The sequence below is a fragment of the Chenopodium album genome, chromosome 3 (assembly GCF_948465745.1).
Source record: "Chenopodium album chromosome 3, dcCheAlbu1.1, whole genome shotgun sequence".
NCBI classification, from domain to species: Eukaryota; Viridiplantae; Streptophyta; class Magnoliopsida; order Caryophyllales; family Amaranthaceae; genus Chenopodium; species Chenopodium album.
In genome coordinates this window covers 9,599,899-9,627,445 of record NC_137836.1, presented here as the reverse complement: position 1 = coordinate 9,627,445, position 27,547 = coordinate 9,599,899, and the positions used below count along the sequence as shown (strand labels likewise).

Genomic DNA, 27,547 nt, shown 5'->3' with positions numbered 1-27,547 from the left:
TACAATTTTTCATGCCAAGTCGTACCCAAAAACCAATAAGTTAATGCTAGGTTGCTCTTTTGCTATGCGACGACTATGGTTTCTTTCTTGTACATCTTTGCCCCAAATTTTACTCCTCACTTCTCCTTCATTGCTTTATCTTCAGGTACACTTCGTATTATTATTTGAACTTTGAACTTTGAACTTTGAACTTTGTTCTAGCTTTTCCTATTATATGTTTTTGTGGAGTTATACGTTTACTTGAATCAAATAAGTTATTCTTTTCAATTAATTTACTCCATTTCTCAATGTATGATTTTCTTGTACCTGAATTGAATGTGGCAGTATTTTTGTACTGGGCTCTGTTAATTATTGATTGAAATTAAGAGAAATTTTCTGTTATAGTTGTGAATAAAAATTGTTTGTTTTTTTTCAGAATTTTGGAGTTTGTAGACTAGAAACTTTGATCAAATATCATTCTATTGTTTTCAAACAATTTTGGTTTGATTTAATTCCTGCCACTTACTTAATTTTCTGAAACAATAGGTCAGCAATGGCTTCAGACTTGTGAGGGTTACTAGATATTAGAAAAAATGCGAGTGCGATTCGAAAGAGTTCTGTATTGCCCATCTCGAATGGCAATTTTTTTGGGAAGACCCATGTCTTATTTCGTGTCGAATCCTAACCTGCATAGTTGGAACAAGCACATATCTCAGCTTATCCGATTAGGTCAGTTCAGTGAAGCGCGATCACTGTTTGATAGAATGTCTGAAAGAAATACCATAACATGGAATTCAATGATAAGTGGATATGTTAAGAATAGAGAGGTTTTAAAAGCGCGTAGGTTGTTTGATGAAATGCCTGAAAGAGCGAGAGATGTTGTGTCATGGAACTTGATGATCTCGGGTTATGTTTCTTTTCGTGGGGGTGGGATGAGATATGTTGAGGAGGGTAAGCAATTGTTTGATCAGATGCCTAAGAGAGATTTGGTTTCTTGGAATACAATGATTAGTGGGTATGCTCGGGTTGGAAGAATTGATGATGCTATATGCCTTTTTAAAAGAATGACTGAGAAGGATGTTATCACTTGGAATGCTATGGTGACAGGCTTTTTACATAATGGTGATGCTGGTAGAGCTATTGAGTGGTTTAGGGCAATGCCGAATAGGGATGCCTCTTCATTTAGTGCACTTATATCAGGATTGATTCGTATTGATGAGTGGGACAAGGCAAAGGAAATTTTGCTTGAATGTGGAAAAGAAGTCGGCGAAGAGAGGGGAGATCTTGTCCCGGCTTATAATACTTTGATTGCAGGATATGGGCAAAAGGGAAGAGTTGATGAAGCACGAAGTCTTTTTGATCAATTGTCATATTGCCCACATGGAGGAATGAGAGAAAAAATGGGATTTGAGAGGAATGTGGTGTCATGGAATGCTATGATCATGGCTTATATAAAAGCTGGTGATGTCATTTCTGCTAGAAAACTTTTTGATCAAATGGAAGAACGGGATACATTTTCGTGGAATACAATGATTAGTGGTTATGTTCAAGCTTCAGATATGAAGCAAGCAGCACAACTCTTTTCACAAATGCCAAACCCTGATATTATGTCATGGAATATGATGGTGTCAGGCTATGCCCAAAATGGGAACTTAGAATCTGCTCTTAATTTCTTCAGCAGGACTCCACAGAGAAACCTTGTCTCTTGGAATTCTGTAATTGCAGGATGTGATAAGAATGGAGACTATGAAGGAGCAATCAAGTTGTTCGTACAGATGCAGGCTGAAGAGGTGAGGCCTGATAGGCACACTCTATCATCAGTTCTTAGTGTCTGTACTGGCCTTGCTGCCCTTGATTTAGGCAGGCAGATCCATCAGCTGATTACCAAAATACTTATTGCAGATATGCCAATCAATAATTCACTTATTACTATGTACTCTAGGTGTGGGGCAATAACAGAGGCCAGAATCAAGTTTAATGAGATGGGGATGCAGAAGGATGTAATCTCTTGGAATGCAATTATAGGTGGATATGCATCTCATGGATACGCAGTAGCAGCTCTAGAGCTTTTTGAGGAAATGAAGAGGTTAAAAGTGATTCCCACCGTTATTACATTTGTATCAGTCTTGAATGCTTGTGCCCATGCTGGCTTATTGAAAGAGGGCCACAAGTATTTTGTGTCTATGCTTTTGGATTATGGAATTGAACCCAAGATCGAACATTATGCTGCACTAGTCGACATCGTGGCTCGTCATGGCAACCTACAAGAGGCCATGGATTTAATTTATAGCATGCCCCACAAGCCTGATAAAACCATATGGGGTGCTCTGCTAGGAGCTTGTAGGATACATAACAATGTAAAGCTGGCTCAAGTTGCTTCAGAGGCTCTATCAAAGCTTGAACCAGAAAGTTCAGCATCCTATGTGTTGCTTCACAACATGTATGCTGATGTGGAACAGTGGGAAGATGCAAAAAAGGTCAGAAATACAATGGAAATAAATAATATTAGAAAAGGACGAGCATCTAGCTGGCTAATTAAGTAATATCGGAAAAATATATCTACTTACTGTTGACTTGTTATCCTAAAAGATTGATGCAGCTGGAGATTTGAGCTGTTGCCTGTAAAGTAAAGCAGGTTTTAGGTGGCAGTAGTCATGTTGAAGGCCATTTGGGTGATATGACTGTTAGATATTATTAGAAATTCTCCTTTGTATGATTTATCTTGGGATACTTTGTTTAAGCATAGATCTTCAGGTAAACCTGAGTTTGGGGGACGAAGCTGCTATCACCAAACTTCTGCGGGCTTAAGCTTTTGAAAAGATAAGCTTTGGCTTAGATGGGTTGATAGCTACTGTATCAGAAGACGAGTTTTTCTATAAGCTTACTGGCCTGGATAGTAAAGAAAGTACAAGCGGTAGAGGTCTTATGCAGCAGTAAGGGCTGGGATCCAGTTCTGAGCAAAGGAAGTTTCTAAATCAACAAGCAGTACGACTTGCTTCTAGGGGATTTCCCCAGAGTATCAGGGTGGAGAACATTATCTGCAACAGCAAATCAAACTCTAGACTTTAAAGTGTTCTATTGCCTATTAAGCTCTTCATACAGGTGAAGCCCAGCAGATAGGTTAAATAATTGGAGTTTTCCCTGTAATCAGGCTGCAAAGAGTGTGCAAAATCTGCTCTTTGTATGTTACTCTACTGCTACTCGCCAATTTGGGGGTAGATTCACAGTTGTTGGGGATCCAGAGGAGAGTGGCACGTTTTGGTGTGGAAATGGCAGCAGCAAAAAAAAATTGTAAGGAAGAAGAGTCAAAGACTGCTCAATATTGATTGTAAGGTACTTAATTTTCACGGAGGTCTTATGTTTTTGGCTCCATTGTTATTAATTTTTGCAAATGTGTAAGCCAAACAGTTTAGTTTATAGAGACACGTTCTTCAGAGCTTCCTGTTGAAATTCTGAGAGTGTGAGGTTATCTTTGATCTTATGTAATCTGCAAATGAAGAGTTTTCCCCTCTCAATCCTTTCTAGAAGTTGGGGTGCTGATACAAATATCAAAGTTTAAATATTTTAATGTCGGAGGTTTGCACATATAAAAAAAGTAAAATCCTTTGGTGAGACATTTACTTGCTGAAAAAAAAAAAAAAAATCAGTTATATGGAGTTGAGACATCTATTAGGTATCAATCACATATCATATTACTAAGTCTTGCAGTTGTTAAATAATTGTATGTATTAGAATTTTAAATGAAAAGGCAGCTTCAAAGTTCTTCGCCTGTGCTTTGCCCGAAAAATAAATAAATAATAAAAATAAATAAAAAACAAAACAAAACAAACCTTGCCTTGTGACATATATATATATACACACACACACACACTTAGGATCATGGAGAGGGAAAAGCTATGTGAGAAATGAGAATCATTAGAAGGATTTTGGAACGTTTAATCAGGATCCAATGGCCATTCTAGAATGATTACTAGAATGATTTAATTTATAAACTTTTTACAAAAGAATGGCATGTGTCATTCTAGAATTCGTGTTTAATATAAGTTTATAATTGAAATTGTATTTTTTTGAAAACAAGAACCTCAAATTAATCATTTGATACCTGCCTGATATTTGCTGTAGTGACAAGTGAGGATATTGTTATCCCATAATTTTCTTAAGAGCTCATATACTGCTTGAATATGATGTTTGTACTTTTGGTGGTTTCCTAGTAGAACAACACAGTTATTGTTAGACAGTTTCTTGTATGTTTTGGTAGTGTTCATGGTGTGCTGATAGTACCTGTACGATCTTATCAGTGCCAATGACAGTGTTCTAGAATGGCTTGATAGAGAGCTCTTGTGTTGGTTCATTTTGGGATTATATTAAAGTTTCTTATATAAGCTTATTTATGATCCTTGGATTGCTTATGATGCTCTATTTGTCACATTTCTAGTTGCTATTGAAGACTTGGGAACTATATTTGGGTCTCATATTTTTATCTCATCTCTATTACAGGAGAGAGAGCGACAGTTTGAGATTGATATTAGACGTGCTAAAGGTTTGGATGTTAAAAGAATGCTGGAGGATGGTAATTGTTTATTTAGAGCTGTTGCAGATCAGGTTTGTGGGGTTTCGGAGGCATTATGATTTGACCAGGCAGATGTGTGAAGATTATATTGTAGGGGGCTTTACGCATTTTTATGTTATTTGGTGAAAAATTTTCCTTTGCATTAGGATTGCTCAGGTGTTCATTTCATGAAGTCTTGTGAATATTGAAGCAGTTGCTTCAGTCAACTCTATTTTATGTACTATTGTTTTTCCATTTTTCATAAGTCAACAATGTGGAGGGTGAAATGGAAGGCTGAACTGGAAATTTATTTCGAGGGGGGCAAGTCGATTATATATATTTATTATTTATTTCTTGTAATTTTTTGGATATATACAACTATTTTTCTATTGCTTGTCATTTTTTTGGATGTTATTGTGTGTGTGTGTGTGTGGGGGGGGGGGGGGGGGGGGGGGGGAGGGGGGGTGGCAGCTTGTACCATTCACCTTTATCTCTGCTTCTGCTGCTGTGTTGCCCATGCAGCTCTCACTGTTGCATTTCTGTGGTTATGGATATTTTGTTTTCTTCTCATTCATCACATCCCTTTTTCTGTATGCAGGAGCTCAAGGAAGATCATTTTTCACAGTTTATTATAGAAGGCTTTACATCCTATTGTAAGAAGAAGCGCAAAGACAAGGTGTGCATCATAACTCTACATTTCCACTGCTATCTCTCCTATACATGTGCTCCTCCCACCATTCGTTTTTGGCTCTCGTCTTCTCTTACCTCCCCCCCTCCCGTTCACTTTCCAAACATGCCAATTTTATTATAGAAACTATTATAATAAAGTCTGCTAATGGACCACCACCTCTTCTGTCTCGTCACACTGTCATATCTGATACATCTTCTCCTGGCCTATTGCTGTTACTCTGTTATTTAGCTAACTAAAGTTGTACAATTGGAACATTTGGGCTGATTTGGTCATTAGATCTGAAGACTGTTGAAGAGCTCTGAATGAATTAAGATCCTTCTTTTTTGTTGGTGATTGCTGAGGTGGTGGCATGGTTTATTTTTTCCCTTTTTGTTTCTTGCTGGTTGATGTTGTTGCATGGTGGGGAAGGGCAGCAGTGGTGGAGGAAGGATAAGATATAGAGATGGGGAAGGGAAGCAGTGGTGGGGTCAGTTTGCAGTGACAATATGATGCCACTCTGCCAGTGCTTAAAGAGGGTTTTTTTTTTTATTTATTTTTTTTATTATATATATTATTAATTTGTTGATTGTATTTTGATTTCAGGGGTGAGGATGAAAGAAATCCACCTCCCACGTACCTTGGGGGTTTTGAGGGTGGGCTTCATATATATATGGGTTATGGGTTTGATATTCCAAACCCATAAGTTTTTTTTTCTTGGTTTTTTTTTTTTTTTTTTTTTTTTTTTTTTTTTTTTTTTTTTTTTCTACCATATGGCTCCTGGTAGTCACTTAATGTATTCTAAAATCCAAATCCATATGGGATATTAAAAAAAAAACCCAAGCCCCCTTTTCTCTTTTGCAGTGTGCCTGAATTGCGTTTGATATGAATGGCTCCTGGTAGTTACCTAATGGAAGACAGTCTTGACATGTATAATGATTATAGGAAGAAAAGAGTTCTCATGTGTGCAGAACTAGTCTTATGGAATCTGACCCCCCTTTTTTAGCATGGAGTATCCTATTCGTCTGCCATAGATGATGTTTTCTTTTCTCTATTATCTTCTTGGTGGCAGGTTTATGGAAACAATGCGGATTTCAAGCCTTAGCTGAGATGTATAATCGACCCATACATACATATATTCCTATAGCACAGGTGAGTTCCATTATTGATCACGTGTTTGATTCTGTGACCTTGGATTGCCTCATGGTTTTCATCATGTCAATGTCTCTACCTATTTTAATCCAGAGCCTATTAACATATTTCATGGAAATTATGACACTGATGTTCCTCCCATTCGGCTAAGTTATCATAATGGCAATCACTATAATTTACTCATGAGTCCCCGCCAATTGAGTGTTGGTGCAGGGCTCGGATTTAGCTGTCTCGGGGGGTGGGAGATGGGGGGACGGGGGGGGAGCACTCATTTTAAATGTGTGTTTAATCTTTTCAGCTTAATTTTGATTGGTATGGGACTTGTAGCTGACGATTGATTAAATTTAAGTACCATATTCTCTATTTGGTTTGAAGCTGTCTATTATCTTTCTAGCTTAGAAGCTCAAATTAAGCCATTCAGGCATTTTGGTATGGATTCAAGAGTTGGCCATGGAATATTAAGAAGTGCCTGAAATTAGATATGGACTTGGGGAAACATTAGTCCCAACATAAATAGTAATTAAATGTACTCGTTTTGTTTCTTATTTTTTTTCCTTACCACTTAATCTAGATACAAATTCCAAGGAAATGAGGAAATCGAGTGTAAAGGTGAGTTTTTTGTTTAATAAAAATATCGTAGCAATGAGAACGTGGCTTTGAGATAGTTTGTGTTAGAGCTCTCGCAGCGGAAATGTGGCTTCTACTAGATAATATGAAACCGATACCTCACAAAGTTAGATAATATTTTGAGATAGACAAATAACCACTATGAAGAAAATAATAATTGTAAGAAAATAAACTTTTCTAAACTTTTGATGTGAATTACAATGAATGAATTAAATTCTACATCTACCTCAACACATTTTATAGTAACTTATAAGCTAAATAAAGAAAAGACAATTAACAGAACATGTTGGAAACAACCTATAATATTTTTGCTCATTCCCTTCTCCTATGTCTTCTCTTCTCCTTTCACTTTATTTAACCCTTCTTAAATTAGACATAATTAATTTAGCAATTAATTATATCCACACATATTCCCATAATTCTCCACCTCATTCATAATTTGAAATCATTCAAAAATATTGAACGAACAAATCGCGTAAGTCGTATTCGGTTGCACCATTTTTACAATGACTGCCTACGTACCCTTAATCGAGATCAAACCAATTGTAGTTCCATTTATTTCTCCATGTAATGCCTAACATGGGACAACATTTAGCAATTCCAAACAGTGTTGGAACTTTCTTCCTGACACAACTTTGGTTAACATGTTTGCAGGGTTCTCATTTTTATGCACCTTCATAAGAGAAATACTACCTTCCTCTATGAAATCCCGTACAAAATGATACCTGCTATATGTCTGGTACGAGCATGATGAACCTGGTTCTTGGTAAGTGAATAGCACTTTGGCCGGCACAATTTAGATTCACATTATCCTCCTTTAACCCCAAATCATCTAGAAGTCCTCGCAACCACAATGCTTCCTTAACTCCTTCTGCCATAGCCATATGCTCGGCTTTTGTCGTAGATAGAGCCACTATAGCTTGTAAAATTGGAGCACCATGTATTTAAACACATAACCAGTAGTAGATTGTCTTCTATCTTGATGACCAGCATAATCCGAATCAACAAAGCCATTTATTTGACATGTATCTCCATCAAAGCATAAACCTGTGTCAGTGGTACCTTTCAAGTACCGTAAAATCCATTTCACTGCTTCCCAATGTGCTTTACCTGGGTTTTCCATGAACCTACTAACAACACCGACTGCTTGTGAAATGTCTAGACGTGTACACATCGTGGCGTACATTATACTGCACTAGCATAAGGTACATTATCCATTTAAATCTTATCTTTCGCTGTAATGGGAGATTGTTTACCAGAGAGCCTAAAATGTGGAGCCAATGGAATCAACACTTAGCACCTTTCATCCCAAACCTTTCTATAACCCGCTCAATGTACCCTTTTTGCCTCAAGAACAATTTTCGGTTTAACCTCTCTCTTATAATCTCCATACCCAGTATTTTCTTTGCAGCGCCCAAGTCTTTAGTTTCAAACTTTTCATCGAGTTGAGTTTTTAACCCATCTGTCTCCACCTTGCTCTTAGAAGCAATAAGCATGTCGTTCACATACAATCTATATATATACTAAAATAACAAACGCTAATGTCATCATTGCTTATGTGTCACTTTTTTATTTAATTTTTTCCCTCCAAAATGCAAGGATGATGTCATATATTTTTCCCTTTTTAAGCTACCCTATTTAACATAGCTTTGAAATATATTCCATTTGAATTTTTAAATTTTAAATTTTGGATTTTCTACACATATTATGCTATTTAGTTATTTACGAGTTGTTAATAACAATTGTTAATAATAAATTTAATTGAAATTTCTTAATTTAAAATGAAAATCATGCACTTTCGGGAATTGCATATTCATATTTAATTAGAAATTAGTTAGGAAAAATGAGGAAGTTATTTTCTTTCAGTACTGTAGGGAATAATTTCAAGCTTTAATCCCACTAGCTTGAACTCCACTATAATCATACACTAAAGTACGGTGGCGTCCAAAAGGGAAGAATAGAGCAAAAGAGTCGCCAACAAGTTTTAGGAACTTGTAAACCGTTCACAGGGTGAAGGTTACACCCTTTAACGATTCAAGAGATCGTCAACTCCATAATGTCTAGAACCAAATAAGGGTTCGGGGATGAAGGTACAAATCCAACCTAAAAGAGATTGAACCTGCCCTAATAATAGGCCTCTACTTTATTCTGATCGTATTCATGTGCGCTTTTTAATTAACATGCAATCAATAGGTTAACCCTAAACCTGTTTATCTATGTTGGTTGAATTTAATGCACAAATAAATCTATTATTGGCGATCACTTGAATTATAATCACATTAACCCTAAACAAGATTATTAATTATCTTATTAAGCGTGAGTACAAGTACCAATTCCCTTTAAACATGCAATAAAAGGTGTGATCAAGCAATAAATAATAAATATCATCAACATAATAATAAATAATCAATCATGATTAATAATTATAATAATCATAATAATAATACTATTCATAATAATAATAATATCATCATAAATAAAATAATCATCATCAAAATAATAATAATAATCATAATCATAATCATTATAAATTATAACAATTATAATTATAATCATAATCATGTTCATGTTAATATTAAAGCATAATAAAAATAGCAAGATCTTAGGCATGATACTAACAAGATTAATAACAAACCCTAGCATGTCACTAAGCAATAAAAATCAAAGCTTTAGCCCTAACATGATACTAACAATCATAAATATTAAGAAGAACGTAGGAAGCATCATAACAATCATATTCAATATTAAAATTACTCTAGACATGATACTAGGAATATCATAATAACAATTTAAACATGATTTCTACATCATAATATCAATTAAACCATTAAAGCACTTACTTTGATGCCTCGTACCTCTTTCTAATTACAAAATACACACGTTAGTAACTTCAAAGAAAATAATAAAACAACAATTAAATTAAATAATTGAAATAGAGATTTGGGACCAAACCCTCAAAAATTAAAACCTTTCACAATTAGGGCGAATGCAACTTCGAATATGGCTAGGTGTTTCTAGATCTTGTGAATGCGGAATTTTGTATGAAAAGCAAAGTAAGAAAGAATTGAATGTTTAAGAGAATGCTAATTAAAACTGATTGTAGGTGAATGATGGATGTAGATGATTAATGGTGAATGTAGACGATATAATTGGTGAATTAAAACGGAGTTTTTAATACGATATTTATAGAGAAAATCAGCCAAAAAGATAAATAAAACAAAACAGAGTCTGACGCTCAGAAAACAGGGATGGCGCCAACCCACCACCACTAGCGCCAGGCGCCATGGGGTTAGGCGCCAAGCCTGATTCCAACGCGTTTTCGAAAATCCGATAAGTTTACCGTACTGGAGGATAAAATAATATAATTTTCTCGAAAATGCTATTTGATTTTGATTAAAACTCTGAAAAGTCAACAAAAGTCAATTTATCAATGCTAATCGAATTAGGAATGAAAAGAACCTTCTAGAAGAATCTTGAAGACTAAAACCATTCCTAATTGCATTAGGAAGGATAAATCATATTAGGCCCTCCCCTAGATCATTTGGCCGTACATAAAGCTCAAACCGGGCCCAGTTTAGTAAATTGGCCATAACTTCCTCAATATTCATCGGAATTGGGCTTATAATATGTCGTTGGAAAGGTCTTTGCAAGCCCCATCCAACTACACTACTATTGGACCCATATCATGGACCAACCAAACTGGATTGGCTGTTTTCTTAAAATAAGTTTTCAAAAACAGAGAGAAGAAAAAAGAAATAAAAACTTTCCGCAACACTAGACTTTCCACACTTTCGTTTCATTCGATTATGATTCGACGTGAAAGGTACTCATCACTGGGTTTGGTTTTGGGGAGACACAAATGGGTGTCTACAAGTACGTGTTGTTAATATTCTATAATTCAATTCTTATTTTAAAACCGTGCATAGGGTTAATCTAGTAGGAGATAAATATAATCACCTCCACGAAGTTTGCGAATGTGTACACAACAATCGTTTACTTCTGGAAAAACCTTGTTTTAACATAAAAGAATCAAATCGCTTGTACCACTATCGGGGAGATTGCTTTAATCCATAAAATGATTTCCTCAAGCGACATACCTGATTCTCTTTACCCTCAACCTTAAATCCGTCAGATTGATACATATAAATTTCCTCATCCAAGTCACCGTGTAAGAAGGTCGTCTTCTCATTGAGTTGTTCCAACTCAAGATCTCCATGAGCTACAAGAATCAATAGCACCCGAATAGAAGTATGCTTTACCACTGGAGAAAATATCTCATTGTAATCAACACTTTTTTTTTCTGTGCAAACCCCTTAGCCACTACCTTAGCCTTATACCTTATTCTATCTAACTTGGAAGGATCCTCTTTTATTTTATATACCCACTTACAACCTATAGCAGTCTTTCCCACCGGCAATGGGACTACTTCCCATGTCTTGTTTTTATGAAGAGATTTCATCTCTTCTTCCATAGCAACCAACCAACTCTCGCTATCCTCGTCTTTAATAGCTTGTTTGAAGGTGACTGGCTCATCATCCTCCACCAAGAGTGCATATTCTACCAAGTTTGCCTGCCCATAATGCCTTAGAGATTTGTCCGCCCTTCTAAACTAATTTATAATTCCTCTTTGGCCTATTGGATGCCAAAGAATCCTGCTGTTGCTGTTGTAGTACATGTGCATTTTCCTGCCGAATCTCCTTATGATCCAGATCATCCTCTTCCTGATCTTGAGAAACACCAGGATGCTCAACCTGAACATGACTCGAATCTTGTTGGTTTATAGATTCTAATTCCACCACTTGAGTATTTGTAGTCATTCCAACATCACCATCATTAGGCACCATAGCTTTCGATAAAGCTACCATAGATCTTTCATCAAAGGTCACATCCCTAATAATTACAAATTTAGAATCTTCTACACTCCAAAGACGATAGCCTTGAACCCCTTTTGGATACCCTAAAAAGATTGCTTTCTTGGCTCTTTCATCAATCTTATTATCCTTAACATGATAATAAGACGTGCACCCAAAGACTCTAATTCTCGTGTAATCCGCATGTTCCCCTGACCACACCTATAAGGCGTGTCACCATCTAAATAAGAATGTGGGGATCGATTTACTATATAACAAGCTGTAGCAACCGACTTCGCCCACCGTTCTTTGCCTAATCCAGAATTAGAGCGCTACACCTTGCCTTCTCAAGTAGTGTACAATTCAATCTTTCAGCGACTTTGTTCTGTTGTGGTGTGTCTCTGACCGTCCAGTGTCTCACAATGTCTTCCTGATCACAAAACTCCTTGAAAGCTCCTTCTGTGTATTCGGTACCATTATCAGACCGTACAGTTTTTAGCTTTCAACCTGTTCTGTTCTCAACCATTGCTCTCCACCGCTTGAAAATGTCGAATATCTCATTCTTATGCTTAAGAAAATAAATCCAAGCATATCTAGAATGATCATCAACAAATGTAACGAAATACCCGGAACCACCTATGGAAGCAACTTTAGCCGGACCCAAACATCCGTATGCACAGTCTAACAATCCTTTGTGCTTGCTTGTAGAGAACTTCACCCTGTGTGCTTTTCCATACACACAATGCTCACAAAATTCCGTTTGTGGCTTCTTCATGTTCTTCAACAAACATTGTCCACTAAGCAATGATAGACCCTTTTCCGACATATGCCCAAGGCGCATGTGCCATATCCTCGTGCATTCTGTTTGGTCTTTACTTCCACCAATTCCCACTGCTAAATCACATGTAATAGTTGTCCCCAAAAGAGGATAAAGATTACCATTACGAATTCCCTTCATCACTACAAAGGAACCACTAACAACTTTTAAAACTCCATTTTCCTAAGACTATTTTGCAACCATTTTTCTCTAATAACCCAAGAGAAATAAGGTTCTTTCACAAATCTGGATGTGTCTCACATCCTTCAAGGTTATTATTGTTCCATCATGCATCTTGACTTAGATAGTACCTAACCCGACAGTCTTACAAGCATGATCGTTTCCCATCAAAACAGTACCACCATCCAAACTCTGGTAAGTTGTAAACCACTTTCTGTTTGGGCACATATAGTGTGATGCACCTTAATCAAGCATCCATTTACCGGATATCTCATTGCATTGTTCTGAAACTAAGTAACAATAATCATCCTCGTCATTTGAGACAAATCTAGCTTCTTGTTTTTCATGTTGTTTTCCTCTAGAGTTGTCGTTGTTGTTCTTCTTGAATAATACCCTTTTATTTGGGCAATTAGCTTTAAAATGACCAAGTTCACCACATTTGAAACATGGCCTTTCCGCAAGAGGTCTAGATTTTAATCTAAACTTTCCTCCCTTGCCTCGCCCTCTTTCATTAGCCCTTCCTTTGTTTGCAAACAATCCCGGAGCTTGTTCGTTGTGTTCTCTTCCATTACTAGACATCATTCCGCTTGTAGCAACCTTTTGAAAGTCAATCTGCCATAAGCGATGTTCTAGTCTCATCCATGGTTAGAGTATCACCCAACAAGCATCAATGTTTGAATCAGGTTTTCAAAGGATTTCGGTAATGAAAGCAATAACATGAGTGTTTGGTCTTCCTCATCTACCTTCACATCAATATCCTTCAAAGTCTGATATAATCCTATCAAACTTATTAATATACTCCCGGATTGAGGTGCCTTCTTCCATCTTGCATGTATAATTGTATACAATATGGATTTTAAATAGATACTATTTGTTAGAGTTTTCGCCATCAAATTAGTCTCTAACTTTGTCCACACGCTAGCAGCGGATGCTTCTTCATTTACCAAGAACGCAACATCCCTCTCAAGGCATAAGATTATAGCCGCTCGTGCTTCAAGATCTAACTCTTCCCAATCCTCATCCTTCATGTCCCCGAGTTTTTGTTCTTTTCCCGCTAATGCCTTATGCAACTTTTGTGATACAAGCAAATTTTTCATTAGCATCCTCCAATAGCAAAAATCGTTATTACCATTGAATTTTTCGATTTCATATTTCCCAACTTTAACCGTTCCACTAGTAGATGCCATTATAATTAATTTTAAAATCAAAAATTTTACCACTTAAGATTTTGACGTCGGCTCTGATACCAATTGTTAGAGCTCTCGCAGCGGAAGTGTGGCTTGTAGTAGATAATATGAAACTGATACCTCACAAAGATAAATAATATTTTGGGATAGACAACTAAGTAAATAACCATTATTAAGAAATTAATAATTGTAAGAAAATAAACTTTCCTAAACTTTTGATGTGAATTACAATGAATAAATTAAATTCTACATCTACCTCAATACATTTTATAGTAACTTATAAGCTAAATAAAGAAAAGACAATTAACGGAACATGTTGGAAACAACCTATAAGATTTTTCTCATTCCCTTCTCCTATGTCTTCTCTTCTCTTTTCACTTTATTTAACCCTTCTTAAATTAGACATAATTAATTTAGCAATTAATTATATCCACACATCTTCCCACAATTTGAAATTGGGCTAGTCCAACGAGTGGGACAAGAGAAGGTAGAAAGGGAATTATTATTTACCAAATAAGGAGTAAAATATAGTGGGAAGAGCGCTGAGGAATGTCCTGAACCATGGTGCTAAAGTATGGCCACATCGTTTCAGCTTGGCTACTTCATGAAAGATTTCCCATTGTCTAAACCAAAATCGTCTGGTTTAGTACAATGTTTGTAAAAACTCGTGTTCTCATCTAAATCAAATGTTAAACCTCGAATTGCTCCACATTAAACGTTATGTCCCATGTTTCACTCAAAAGTTACTTTTTATTCACAGATATAATTAAAGATTCCCCATGTCTCCTCAACAACAGTTTTAAAACTCAAATAGTCTACCTATTCTGATAGCTTAAAATTATTATAGAATCCTAAGAAAAAACTTTTTTTTTTTTACGCATAAAATAATAATAAAAAAAAAATTAAAAAAATAAAAATAAAAAACTTTGAAATTATAGCCATGACACAATTCGTGATCAATGCATCTTTCTTTTTCTATGACATCATGACCGTTTCTTCAATCACAACTAATACAATATTTTTAAATCGTGGCTCATCCTGAACATGGGAACTTTGATGAATGGATTGAGCATAGTTTTATTATGTCTGAAATTTCTGATCTACGTTTTTTAGACTTCATTTTTTCTACGAGAGATAGGAATAGTTTGTTAGAATAAATATTTCTGATTAAAAAAGGGAAAATTGAGAAGAATAATTTCACCTTTTTCATTTTTGCTCACCTTTGAGTAATCTGGAAATAATCCCACCTTTACCCCTATTGGCTCAAAACAGTTAAGTCATCTATTTACCTCCCATGCCTTCAATGATGTTGAAACATGATTAAAAACTTACCAACGTTGGGATTAAAACTAATTCCTTGAATAACGTCCACGTGGGCTCAATTCCAATGGTGGGTAAAGGTGGGATTGTTTTGAGCCGATGGGGGTCAAGTTCCGATGGGGCGCGTTAACCATCCTAGTAACCTTAAAAGTCACAGATTGAATGTCTATCAGCTTGTAAAATTTTGTAGATATTGTGCATCTTATATTATGGTGGGTTGATTTACATTTTTGAACAGCTTCACAAAGGATTCTGGATTTGATGAACACGTGTAATAAATATCTGGCTTTGTCTTAAATCTTAGGTTTGCATTTTTTAAATCTATTTAGAATATCTTATTTCGTATAAATATTGCATTTTATCCATTAAGGTTTAAATAACAATTTTTCGATTTTATATTGCAATTTTTGTTGGATTTTGGGGCTTTTTCTCTTATTTGTTTTTGTTTCAAGGAATTTCTATTTACCAGCTGGATATGCAATGTTTTAACAACAAAAAATTTGCTTTCTGTTGTTGGTCTTTGAATTTCATAGACTCAGAGCCAAAACGAGATGAGATCAGTCGAACACAGAATATTTATTGTTTTTGTTTTTGGATTTAGGTGCTCTTAAGTTCAGGATCAGCGCTTAGCAACCCCTAGTTGCTCAAAACCATAATTGATTGCATTTGATTTCACTGCCAATTCCAGGTACTTCTTGATTTTGTCAGGTTTTAAATAATCTGTTGGGACATTCTGCGTCAATCTCATTTAGTCACTTGCATATCAAAAAATACACATAGCATGAAGAAAAGTTACACACTTGTCTGATTGTATCTTTGTTGGTTTCATAGGTGGATTTGGTAGAAGAGGAGAATTGATGGATAAAATGTGAAATAATAACTGCAACTATTTGTGTCATGAATCTTTAGACTAATGTAGTGTTAATTTTAGTCTATCTTCGGGATTATGGTTCATTTGAACAGTCTAAGGAGTAAGGACAACAGCCAATCTTTGTTGAAAAGGAAATGTGACCGTGGTTCATTTGAAAACGTAAGCTGGAAGCATTGCAAAAACCCTTCAGAAAACGGATCTCCGTACAATCTGTAACCAAAACTGTAGTACATAACGTGAATGAAATGCCAACCTTGGTTTATTCTGGATCTTGCAGGGCAGGGCGCAAAATGTGTATGAGGTGCGTTTAAAGTAACAAGGAATACAAGGATGGCTATTCACAGCACATTAATGAATCGAGTCATGTTCTTTGATTTTATGTTTACGAGTATCTATTTTGCCTCGTCTGTGCAATAGTTAACATGGACCTATATGGCTGTATATATACATACATTACAGTACTTAGTGTATAAGTCGAATTGTATTTGGATACATAGGATAAATGAGTAATTGTGATAAGCCTTGTTAACCTAAAACCCTCTCTTGAATTAATTGGGATCAGATACTATCGTGTCTTACACCATAGAAAAAACCTACTGTCACTCAATACCGAGTAAAATTTGTCACAGGATGACAGGAATAAGGAACTGCAACCTTTGGTTTATCTGAACATCTTATAAATCATTAGTTATTCTGATTTTCCATGATATATATGCTTAGCAATTAATATGATCCAATATCTAATTGCATTCATAATGATGTCAGTGTGTCCATGTAAAGAATTTATGTTACTATGCTAAGGCCTAAGGGTTAATGTGTAGAATGACTGTTTAGTGATTATGAGAACTTAAAAATAAATGTAAAATTTACAAGAGAATTTGAACTTGTCTAATTTGATTGGCTCGTTGAAAAGTTCTCTTTTGCTTGATTGTCTATTGTACCACGACAGTCAAGACTACAAGGGATTCTTGAAGCAATTCTTTTTGCTTTTGGTGGGAGTTGGATGGAAAATTTGTTACCTTAGCATTAAGTTATGAATACTAGCATCTTAATTGATTCCTGTCAGCTTCATCTTAAAGTAGAGGTTCATTAGAAGATTATTTTGGTTCATCACAAAGAGAGTTGCAGTGTTTATCTTGAATAGTTAGATCATATTAATCACTTTATTATCATGTTGAATATGATAAGCTTTGGAACTTCTTATTTGACATCCTTGTGGACCATAAACGAGAGGTGGAATAACATTCTCCATATCCAATTTATCATGGTGGACGTGGCCGCATGGGTGTCTGAGTGATGTGTGATTTTCAAGTCTTGAATTTGAGACACTAACAACATTCTTTTCTTGTTTAATGTTTGTATAATTGCCCATCTTCATTGAGTCTTTTTCTGAGGCTTTTCTGCCATGATATAATTGCTTACTGCTTCCCATTGTCTAATATTTTCAGTTAATTATGGCTCTTGATGTTGGTATTCTGATGACTACTTGCAGCTGAATTGACGAAGAAAGACAACAAGCTGAAGAGGCCGTCAATCAAGTATCGCTTTGGTAAGTTTGTACTTGGGGTCATGTTTAATTGTTTACCCAGCCACATTTTGCATTATTTATTCCTAGGACCTTGGCTTAGAAGTGTTGATATTGACATAGGTGTTGTCTTAGCAGATCCCTTTAAGCAGTATTCCGCTTTCAAATCTTTTTTTATTTATTTTTTATTTTCCCTTCTGCTTTCCCCCTTCCTTTTTTACATCGCCTTTAAAATTAAGATCTAGAGTCAAAGAATAACCCAGATATGATCAAATATTCAGAAATATTATTCTACGTAGTTTTCATTTTATCCATGTTTTTTTTAAGTGAAATTGAGCAGTGGCCGCCTTATGTACTCACCATCACTGACTCACTAATTTGTTATTTTTGTTACATGAGTTTTAAGTATTTGTTTTTATAAGTAATTTTCCTACAATCGTTCCATGGTAAAGCAAATTATTTTTTTGGACTTTATTGATGAGAGTGTCAGAATCAAATTACATAAATTAATTTCACGGAGCAATTTGTGCGATTGCTACTTTTACATATCTATAGATATTCTTCAAGTAATACGGAGTACCAGGGATATTCAATAGCCTGCTAAGAATTTCAGACATATTGAAAGAGGGATCATTTATTCATTTTGCCTGATATACAAGGCAACAATGCCAGCAGGAGTGGTAGCAGTCAAAGTACTTGATGTATATGCACATATGCACGTCTCTGAGTACCAGGGGGTTGGGGGGTAGTGGGTGTTTTTTTTCTTCCCCTTATTTAAGGAAAGAAGAATGCACCCTATCGGACCGACTAGAAAGTGGGTTGGTATTGTCACTACTCTAAATTGAAATTTATACCCACATTATGATTTATGACATAAAGGGGTGTCAGTTCGGATAATTGGATCGCGTCTGATATGGTCGTTAAAGTTGAGTTATACTAAATAATTATGTCCACGTGAGTTTAAATCTGTATTGATATTTATCGGGTCGGTTTCATGTCGGGTTGGGTCTGGTGTGCTTTTGACACTGTGTTTCAGAAATGTAGTTAAGTCTTTCAATATTCAAGTTTGCCATTGTTTATATATTTCGCATATAGATTTAGCCCATTTAGGGTGTCAGTTCGGATAATCCATAGTCCGTACTATCTTATTTAAACAGATGTTGATGTTCCAACACAATTAAGACTATCGTATACTGTAACTCCTATATACTACAGACTTAGTATTAATCAGTGGCATACACTCAAATTGACGAGCTTTAAGCTTTTGAGATCTAATAAATTTTGAGAAGTTGAAAGTACCATTTCCAAGAGGACAATTATGTTGTCCAAGTGAGAGTAATTATTGGTAAGTTGGGAAGCAAAATTCAAATTGAAACCAAACAACAGTAAAATCGAAAGCTGTGGTTAGGTAGCAGATTATGACCATAGAATAATTATAATTGGGCATCAAATCTGAAGTAGGATATTCGGTACTTCTATTCTTTTGATGCCTCTACCTTTCAAGGGGCCACATTTTCCCACACATATTGGCACTCAGATACCCACTGTTTTTTTTTTCCCTGGTAAAACTTTCTAGAGGTTGATAATACGTAATACTTCAAACTTTGATACATGTTCGTACAATTCAAGGACAATTTTCTTCATGACCGTAGTAAGTTCTACATCTTTACGTTTTGTTCTGCATTGTTTTTTGGTCTTTTGCTTACTCCTATCAATTAATAATCTGAATTACAACTTAAGTAATCATATGCTTTACTTCGTAATATTTAATTTGAAGTTTGTTTTTGATAACCGTTAAGAGTAATTTTTGGTCTTTTGCTTACCTCGTAGTGTATAAGATTTTGTAACTGATAACATTTTTAGAGTTTCTATCCATGTGCACAGTGTTACGATGCAAAATAATACTCCGTACTCGTATGGAAGTACTAACACCTATGATAGAAGTAATAACACCTATGATAGAAGTATGTGAGGTGCGTTATTTTATTTTAACTATTAGTTATGATGCAATTCAATTTGATATCATAATAGAGTACTATATATTTTTCCTAATAAATAGCTAAGCTCAGTGACAAATTGGATCAAGAAATAATCTAATTAGTGTTTTATTTTACAAAATTTAGTTAAAACCAATATAAAGCGTTTCATACCTAACAATTCTATCATCGATCTAACAATAGGAAGTCTGCTATTTACACCAAACGCCACAAATTCAATTATTATGTCTCATTCCAAAGGCCACAAATTCAAATATTATGTTCTTAGTAACATTTATTCAGAAATATGATCCGCCACTGAATAAGCTACTTAAGGTCGTTGAATCTGTGTTACGATCATAAGTACAATTATTTTCAAAAAATGCCAACAATACTCTAATGAATGCACTTAACATATTGACTTAAAATGAATTATTGAAGTTGTATAAAACATATTTACAGTACTAAATTTGTAACTTTGTAATAGGTCAACTATTTGATTAAATATATCAATATGCATACGAGCCTCATTAATTTTGTTTTTAACCTTTTGGATGCTTGAAATGCTATGAACTCAAATAATAATTGGCCATCGATAACGATTGTCAATTCGTCATTTTTTTATTTTATTAAAGACGCTTGTTATTAATTTAATCGATGAATTTGATGACGTCAACATATGCTATATCTTACCCATAGAAGAAAAATAGAGGATGGGGGTTCAACATTCCGTTGGGCTCTTTTATCATTTTAGTTTAAACATACTCATGGAATACTTATTAAACCATTTCTAATGGTTGTAATTAGAGATTACTTGTAATTTGCATGATTTTTGTGGTCCGATCCTAAGAATAAACAAGTGGTCTTTTAATTAGGAGTTATAAATCGAGACAAATAAATAAAGATTCTACATGAATATGTATGTTCTTATATGTTGACCTGTACATTATTAAACTCGATTTTGTTAAAATTTTATGTGATAAAGTTTTAAGATCTTGAATAACTAGGGATGAAGAAAATGATTACTAATTCAATTCATCAAAAATCACATGTCTTACAACCAAGTTTTTGAGATGTGACACATTTTTGTGGAAACAAAAATTCAAAGGATAACGTTATAATTGTGATACCTGGGCGTCCCTGGCTAGAAGTGTTCAAATTATCAATTTAGACTGAAAAATGGATCTCATCGGATCAAAAAACTAATCTAAACATAATTAAACTTATCCGAACTTATTAAAACTTATTTTTATCACAAAGTCTTATATGTGGCTGTGGCCAGCCACTATAGGGATTACTTTGCTAGTGTAATGGGGGTTACTAGCTTGATCAGTGTTAAAGAGGTTACTTCATCATTGTTATAGAGTTACTCGGTCAGTGTTATAGGGTTACTTGATTGGTATTACAGGAGTTACTTGATCAATGTTATAGGAGTTACTTTAAGTGGTCACACGGTGTGGCCAGCCGCACACAAGATGAGCTGTATTTTTATTGTAATTTAAACTTGGATAACCCTTATCATAACTTATTTTTTGTGAACTGAACTTATCTAAACTTATCGCTTTTAACTTAACTGAACTAAACTTATTAGACCTGAAATAAGTGAAAATAAGGTAAATTTGATCGGTTTGTAGTTTAAAATTATGCATTAAAACTCGTAAATTTATCTCTAACACGATTAATTACCAGATGGCTTCTTTTTTTTTTTTTTTTTTTTTTTCTGAAGACACCAGATGGCTTTTGTTTAATGACACTTAATTTTCCTTTCAGAATTCAATAATTTTCTTTTATTAATGTATGTGGATCTCTTAATCAGCTGACTACTTTCATATTAATAATGACATTATTCTTTTCTGATTGCGAAAGCAGTTTGCATAATTTAATTAAAAGCAGGCATTTTTATTTTTTATTTGTTGTCTTTTTGGAAAGTATTGGAAGACACTTGTTGAAAATATAGTATTATTGTAGTTGAATTAATTTAATTCATTCAAAGCTCTAAACCACTATGGCATATTGGCATGGCATGGACATGGCAACACCATATTCTCTTACGCTGCATTGCACGCTTTAGTTATCAAATCATTAGTACATGTATGTCACTTTATGGGCATGTTCTGATTTACTGAACTGAACTGATTGGAGCTAAAGTGAACTGAACTGAACTCAGCTAAAATGAATTGTTTATGAGAGAAGGAAATTATGAACTAAACTGAACTTAACTTAACTGAAATTAAACTGAATAGAACAAGCCTTATATCGTTTTCCATAGGAGTATGTTATTAAGTTTTGATAAGGAGATAAGGAGTTGATAACAAAGAAAATTAGATGAGGGAACTTGAAGAGAGGATCCAAAAAGAAAACTGAAGTTTATTTTTAGAAATGAAGAGAGTATAAAATGGTGACTATCATTAAGCTAGAATTGATCTAAAGTTTTATTGAAAGGTTTGCTTGATCCTTCATATTAGTGGTTCTTTGGGCGGGGACCCTCCCCTTCCTCTCCTAAAATGTCTTTATCTCAAACTCGAGTTGGGTTGATCCAATAGAATTTTACCACGATAGAGCTACCTTTTAAGAAAAGAATATGAAAAATGAATATTAACCTTTTTACGAGTTAAGCATAAGAGAAGGACTTTACTTTTTGATTTTTTCACCTTTAAGGACCTCTCACTTTTTTTTTCACCTTTGAGGACTTGTGGTTAATTTTCCAACCTTAACTCACCAGAGCAAATTAAAAAAATTAAAAAAATAATAATAAAAAAAAAAAATTAAGTCCTTATGTTACTAAATTCTTTAATTACCAAACTTAGGTCCTTACCAAATTCTTTATATATCAATTTCTTTATACATTACGAAGTGCATATTATAAATAATTCATTATCATGCATAAATGATGGTTCCTTAATCAGAATTATTTCTTTCTCATTCTTAGACAGTTGCTCCACTGTAACCACATCGGTGGACTTGCTGGCGACGTTCTAAGCTAGTCAGTTCGCACTGAGTGATATATATATATATATATATATATATATATATATATTATTCATCACCTTCACCTTCCTCAATTTGTTTGGCGTATGAATGAAAGAAACCCCAAAACTCCCAACTTGTTTCCTCTAATTTTCTCTAGCTCTCCCCTTGTTTGTATGACGGAAAAGCCACAACAACCACTATCCTTGTTAGTGTTGACGGACTTAAAAAATTATTGTGCGTTCGATTATAATGTCGAGCTGCTGCAGTTTTTTGGTTGATCGGTTTTTTATGGTGTATTATTTGATAAGGTTGATGATATTTGATTCTTTTGGGGTTTATGTGGTTTTAGATTGAATGAAAGTTTTATTTACTAATTTTGTTTCTTATTATTTGCTATAAAAGGGTTATTATCTGTGATATATATATTAAAAAAATTCATTTGTTATAAATAATAAGAAACGAAGTCGTTATTTATTTTTATTTTTTTTTAAAAAGTCGTATTTTTTTTCATTTTTTTTTATTTTTTTTGGACAAAGAGACTTGATGAAAGTTTGGTGATTTGTGGCATATGCTTCAATAATTATCCGAGTTAGTGTTGAATTTTGGTCTTCAATAGAAAATGTTGAAATGGAGGAAGAGAAATTGTTCACATTTATATTTTAAACTGAAGTCCTTAAAGTGAAGAATAAAAAAGGTTAGAGGTCCTTAAAGGTGAAAAATATGAAATGTTTGGTCCTAGAGTTTTGTTTACTTACTTATTAGTGATGTCATAAATTAATGCTTAACTCACCTTGAGTTAACTTGATAAATCAGAGGAAATTATGAAAGTATTCTCTGTATATTTCTCATCGATTTCAAGGTCACAATGTACAAGTATATATAAGTTAGGATAACAACCTAAACTTTCCACAATATTTTATCATATCTTTTCACAAGATATGTTACCTAAATATATCACAATAATATCCTAGAGTATCTAGAATATCTCCAATACCCCCCCCTCAAGTTGGAGCATACGGATCATAGATGCCCAACTTGCGGAGTAAAAATTCAAACTTGACCTTGCCCAAGGCCTTAGGAAAAATATCAGCTAATTGAAGCGACGTAGGCACATATGACGGTTCAATGAGACCTTCAGTAATAACATCTCGCACAAAATGACAATCCGCTTCAATATGTTTCGTTCGCTCATGAAACACCGGATTTTTCGCAATGTATAATGCTGACTGACTGTCACAATAGAGATGCATGCCATTCTCATGTCGCACACCCAAATCTCTCAGAATCCGCTTTAGCCACTTCAACTCACGAGTGCACGCGCACATAGACCTGTACTCCGCTTCGGCGGAGCTCATAGCAACGGTGGGTTGTTTCTTAGTCTTCCATGACACGGGAGATAAGCCAAGAAACACAAACCATCCTGTCAACGAACGCCGAGCCAATGGACAACTCGCCCAATCTGAGTCACACCACCCTTCCAACTGTAGAGCACTATCAGACCTTAGCAATATACCCTGTCCGGGACTCTTCTTCAAATATCTCACAACCCGTAAGGCAGCATCCCAGTGCTCTACACTCGGGCTCTACATAAATTGAGATAAAATATGCACAGAATAAGCCAAGTCAGGCCTAGTGATCGCTAAATAAATCAAACGGCCTACAAGACGTCTATACCGCTCTACATCAGCAAAAAATTCCCCATCTGCCAAAGCTAGCCTGTGGTTTTGCTCCATGGGAAAGTCTGCGGGTTTTCGAACTTTTCGAACTCATCAGTTACCAATCAAACAGGAACGTCATTCTTTTCGAACCTGTAAATATAACAATTTTTTGTTTTTCTAGAGCAAAACCGAGCTCCAATCAAATATTGATTTTTTAGAGTAAACCACACTCAAATCTTTTATTGGTCTTTCAGAGTAAACCACACTCAAATTTCTTATTAGTTTTTCAGAGGAAAACCAAACTCAAATTCAAAAGAGCAAAATCATGCTCGAATCAACTCACAAAAAAAAAAAAAAAATTTGCACAGCGGAATTTTTTCGGTAAAATTTATGAATCCCGCCGGTGAGTATAATTTTCTAACCCACCGGCAGGGGGGGAAATTTTTGTGAGCGGTCCCAAGATTTAACCTGCTCTGATACCATGATAAATCAGAGGAAATTATGTAAGTATTCTCTGTATATTTCTCATCGATTTCAAGGTCACAATGTACAAGTATATATAAGCTAGGATAACAACCTAAACTTTCCACAATATTCTATCATATCTTTTCACAAGATATGTTACCTAAATATATCACAATAATATCCTTGAGTATCTAGAATATCTCCAATATAACTTAACTCCATTTTGGCCGGAAATCAAAACTTAGGTCCTCAAAGTTTAAAAAAAAAGTAAAAGGTCCTTAAAGGTGAAAAAATCAAAAAGTGAAGTCCTTCCATTATACTTAACTCACCTTTTTACAATAATTAAATTCGACTTTATAGTGTCATGACTCATGACAAAGCCTCTGCGTACCAACTCAAAAACGAGAAAATAAATGAAGTACTAACTTTTCTTAATTGAGTTGTCAACTTAATAATTCGTACTCAATATTTTTTTATTAAATCAATATAGAGTACGTAGTACAATTAATGGCCGACTTTACTCCATTTGTTTTACATTAGTTTTGACATTTATCATGACACGTATTTAATTTGTTAGTTAATTACTCATAGATGTGATTATGATGTGCTCGACCTAGTTTTTTGCGAATTATGATAAAAGTTACAATTAATATAAAACAGAGTGAGTATAACATTTTATTATTAAGTATGAGTGGTAAGTACATAATTAATTACCACTCTATCAGATATATTTGCAATGCATATCTCAAGGTATGATAATCTTTTCAATTCTTAATGTATGCAACCGAAAAGTAAATTCCGTCGAAAGAACTGAAGAAGACAAATCACAAAGTATTCCGTAGAAAGAAGTAGATTGTTTAAAAAAAAAAAACGCCCTAAACGACTCAACAAACGTCTACTCCTTTCTAACCATTAGAATATAATGCTCTAAGGGGGTGTTTGGCAAGTGGGAATTGAGGGTGGGATTGAGAATTTTAATCCCAATTGAAAAAATAAACCTTGTTTGTTTGGTGGGAATAGGAATAAAAAAGGGTTTGGGAATGAGATTATTAGGGGTGAATTCCCATAATTTTATTACCTAGGGAGAGTAGGTAATAAATGGATGGGAATGGGAATAGGGGGAAAATGACATTTTTGCCATTAATGAAAAGAATGAAATAATAATCTTAGGAAGGGTATTTTGGTAAAATTGTTATTTATTCCCAATACATTCCCACCGACCATCCAAACAAGGTATTGACATATTTTCATGTATTCCCATCAATTAATTCCCAATCCCATTCCACCTTTTAATCCCCAAACTCCCATTCCCACAATCCAAACGCCTCGTAAGTCTCTAACCATACTTGTTTAAATATAATTTCTTATTTACAATAATGCACAAAATACAAAGTAACAAATTTTATTTCTGATATATACACATGGGCGGCTCAAGTGTGAGAGAGTATGAAATTTATCACAAAAACATGTTTCGTTGTATCTGTATGTAGTAATACAAATTGGAGTCTTTTTTTAGAATGTACAAATTAATTCTAAACTAATGATTAGAGCACATTCTTTTCGCAAGAATTTATGTGAATTAAATCAATTCTTCAACCTAATTGAAGCATATCAACCCTAATTTCACCCATATTTACTCCTAATATTATAACAATAGTTGTGAGTCATGTCATGTCGTTTTAGGGTTAACTAAAATTGGTCCATGAGCTATGTGCCATGCCTAAATTTTCAAAACGACAATCCATACATAACCCAAACCCACGTGTGATCATATCAGGTGATGCTTATGTGCATGTCTAAGCAAAATTTCATTAAAACTTTTGTTGTATCAGCTTTGTATTGTTATAATTCCACAAACAAAAGCAACTCATATTCCATATCCAATCCATTACCCAACATGCATCTACGGGCTTAAATCTAGTAAAAAAAAAAAAATACTACTACTAAACATATTTGTGAGCAAAATCTTAAAACCGAAAACTTCCTTGGAAAAATGAGGTCATAATGTGAAAAACCCCACCAATCCACCATTAGGGCTGTGCAAAAATAGGTCCAGACCGTATTTTGGACCTGAACCGGACTGGACCTGGATCAGCCCGGACCGGACCTGCTAATTCCGGGCCGGTCTTCGGTCCAAGGAAAAAGTGGATTCCGGGTTTCAGGTCCGGTCCGGTCTAAACCCGGAATAATCAGGTCTGGACCTGAAACCCGGATTTTATTAAAAAAAGCAATTTAATTATAAATTTTTTGGGAATTTTCTCACTTACTGACTTACCCATTATTACCCTAACCCTAACATTTGCAAACTCAAACTTTTCTCTACTCTCACGCAGTCACACTCACACCCTCACACTGTCACACATACTCCATTTTTTCCGGCGACTTTGAGCATCTCCGATTCACCGTGTGCCGCCTCTTCTACATCGGAACTCTGAAAGTCGAGTTAAAGGTATGTATTGAATTGCTAAACTTTTAAATCTGCTTGTTCGACATCTATTGTGTAATTGTGTTCAATTACTTTCTGCATTGCAATTTTACAAGTTAAATATACAAAGTATCTATTAAATGGCCCATTAATGGCGAATTCAGAGAAGAAATTCATGGACTTTTAATTATTAAGGCTCGAATTGTATTGTTGTTGTTTGCTGCTGCTAATACTTCAATTGGTTAAGTAAATAATACAAAGCATCATACAATTATCATCTTTGCATTAAAATATAGTAGATCTGAAGATATGATTATATAATAAGCTTT

General features: G+C 34.7%; 1 protein-coding gene across 5 annotated transcripts; it reads left to right on the top strand.

Moving 5' to 3' along the window:
* The first annotated feature begins 25 nt into the window (after positions 1-25).
* On the top strand, positions 26-18,513 carry LOC145611383 (pentatricopeptide repeat-containing protein At1g62260, mitochondrial-like). Of its 5 annotated transcripts, none has more exons than XM_081666739.1 (7): positions 26-145; positions 526-3,312; positions 4,477-4,581; positions 5,127-5,204; positions 6,268-6,347; positions 15,930-16,016; positions 17,692-18,513. In XM_081666739.1, the coding sequence occupies exon 2, from the start codon at positions 573-575 to the stop codon at positions 2,520-2,522; it is 1,950 nt and encodes a 649-aa protein (XP_081522865.1). In that variant the 5' UTR covers positions 26-145; positions 526-572; the 3' UTR covers positions 2,523-3,312; positions 4,477-4,581; positions 5,127-5,204; positions 6,268-6,347; positions 15,930-16,016; positions 17,692-18,513. The 5 variants fall into 5 exon arrangements, with proteins under 5 accessions (XP_081522865.1, XP_081522837.1, XP_081522858.1 ...); XM_081666711.1 differs by having other exon boundaries at positions 4,477-4,639; XM_081666732.1 differs by having other exon boundaries at positions 4,477-4,639; positions 17,648-18,513.
* Positions 18,514-27,547: the final 9,034 nt, after the last annotated feature.

What these genes read in the sequence shown, in the direction of transcription:
- LOC145611383 (XM_081666739.1), top strand. Translation starts at nt 573, where the DNA reads ATGCGAGTGCGATTCGAAAGAGTTCTGTATTGCCCATCTCGAATGGCA.